Source organism: Cryptotermes secundus, unplaced genomic scaffold (assembly GCF_002891405.2).
Source record: "Cryptotermes secundus unplaced genomic scaffold, Csec_1.0 scaffold5106, whole genome shotgun sequence".
Lineage (NCBI taxonomy): Eukaryota > Metazoa > Arthropoda > Insecta > Blattodea > Kalotermitidae > Cryptotermes > Cryptotermes secundus.
This window is the reverse complement of record NW_019727882.1, coordinates 1-2,018: the sequence shown is the minus strand read 5'-3', so window position 1 is coordinate 2,018 and position 2,018 is coordinate 1. Positions and strand designations below refer to the sequence as shown.

General features: G+C 46.0%; 1 protein-coding gene across 1 annotated transcript; it reads left to right on the top strand.

The window, feature by feature from the left end:
* Positions 1-157: 157 nt before the first annotated feature.
* LOC111865100 (putative per-hexamer repeat protein 5) lies at positions 158-823 on the top strand (the record flags this gene model as incomplete). Its single annotated transcript, XM_023852834.1, has 1 exon — positions 158-823. A coding segment is annotated over one exon (666 nt), but the record flags the coding sequence as incomplete, so codon positions are not given.
* Between the last annotated feature and the right edge of the window lie 1,195 nt (positions 824-2,018).

The window sequence follows — 2,018 nt, the reverse complement described above, 5'->3', positions numbered from 1 at the left end:
AATGCCCAGGACCCTGCATACTCTGCTTTCTTTGTTCTAGTGGAGGTTCCAGCTACAATTCTTTCTGACTCTTGGATTGGCGGCAAGGCGTGGACAGTTTCACACGTTGGGATGCGTTGAGGTGCTGTGATAATTTCTGGTACTGGTAATGTTACAGGTGCTGGGTTCGCTTCAGATGTTGGGATGGGTTCAGGTGCTGCGATAGTTTCTGATACTGGTAATGGTACAGGTGTTGGAATGAGTCCAGGTGCTGCGATAGTTTCTGGTACTGGTACTGGTAATGGTACAGGTGCTGGGATCACTTCAGGTATTGGGATGGGTCAAGGTGCTGCGATAGATTGTGGTACTGGTAATGGTACAGGTGGTGGGATTGCTTCAGGTGTTTGGATGAGTCGAGGTGCTGCGATAGTTTCTGGTACTGGTACAGGTGCTGGGATCGCTTCAGGTGTTGGGATGGGTCCAGGTGCTGGGATGGCTTCTGGTGTTGGGATGGATCCTGGTGCTGCGATAGTTTCTGGTACTGGTACTGGTAATGGTACAGGTGCTGTGATAGTTTCCGGTACTGGTACTGGTACAGGTGTTGGGATGGGTCCAGGTGCTGGGATCGCTTCAGGTGTTGAGATGGATCCTGGTGCTGCGATAGTTTCTGGTACTGGTACAGGTGCTGGTATCGCTTCAGGTGTTGGAATGGGTCCGGGTGCTGCGATAGTTTCTGGTACTGGTAATGGTACTGGTGCTGGGATCGCTTCAGGTGTTGGGATGTGTCCAAGTGCTGCGATGTGTCCAGGTGCCGTGATGGGTCCAGGTGCTGAGATCGGTCCAGGTGCAGTAGATAGTCCCAATTCTTGGATTTTAGGGTATATTCCTAATTGGGGAAATACCAAAAGAGCTACGCATATTACAATCTTGGCTGATGTTTGCCACATTTTCGTGGCTTTTTCTTACAACAGTACGAAATACTATTTAGTACGTCTAACACGGGTTTCGTTCAAACCGCCAAATGCAATGAAGACCTGGTGTAGCTGGTTTACCGTCTGTGTATTTGTAACACTCACTATTCTACACACTCCGTAAATTATACTGCAAACGCCGAGTTTTTAATAGTCGTTCCTTGGCAGTGGCACACTGTCGCTAGTATATCTCCCTCCTCGCCTCACTGTCGAAGTCAAACTGAAGAATCAAGCTAGCTGCTTCGTTATATATCCTGGGCCTGACCCCGTGTCGCCTGGTGTCGTAATGTACTGTGACGTGGCGTCTGAGCGCTGACGTGGCGGCATCAGAGCGCTGACGTTACTGCTTCCCCTACCCCGCCAACGGTGACGTAACACTTTGGGAGCGTTGTAGGTTGTTAACTAAACCAATTAACAATCCGAACGGCGTCTTGAGTGGCAAGAAAGACGTTACACTACGTAGCAACCACTATTATTTACAGAGCGATTATCTAGCAACGTAGTGTGTTTACAGAGCAATTACCTAGCAACGGCCTCTGTTTACGAAGCGAATACCTAGCAACAGCTTTTAATAGCAGCTTATTTCGCTGTCGGTGCCAGGTTACGGGTATACATGCGTAGTTTTGTAGATACTGGAAGCGTCGTAAAATAACGTGAAGAATAATGAGCTGATATGTCTTTGTAATTAACATGAATAATGGTTTTCTGTTATGTAAGAACTGCATTTATGAACGTAATATTTAATAACTAAACTGCTTCAAAGTCTTAAATCTCTGAGCAAATTTCTTTGAATTTCTTTAATGTAAAGTAGACCTATCGAGACAGCATTGTGAGTGTGGGGGAAAACTGTACTGATTAAATGTGTATTTCAAGTACAGCGCGAATAAGTAATGTTTTAATGAAAATATCAAATACATTCGGATGAATACTCGACAGCTCGACAGCGCTAGTGTCGGCCAGAGAATGAAGGTGCTTGAGGTTGCCATTTTGTTTGTGAGGTTGGTGGGATGTGAAAGTGTAGGGGTGTAGGGGAGCTTATTTTACGGCTTGTAATCATTTAAAAATTAA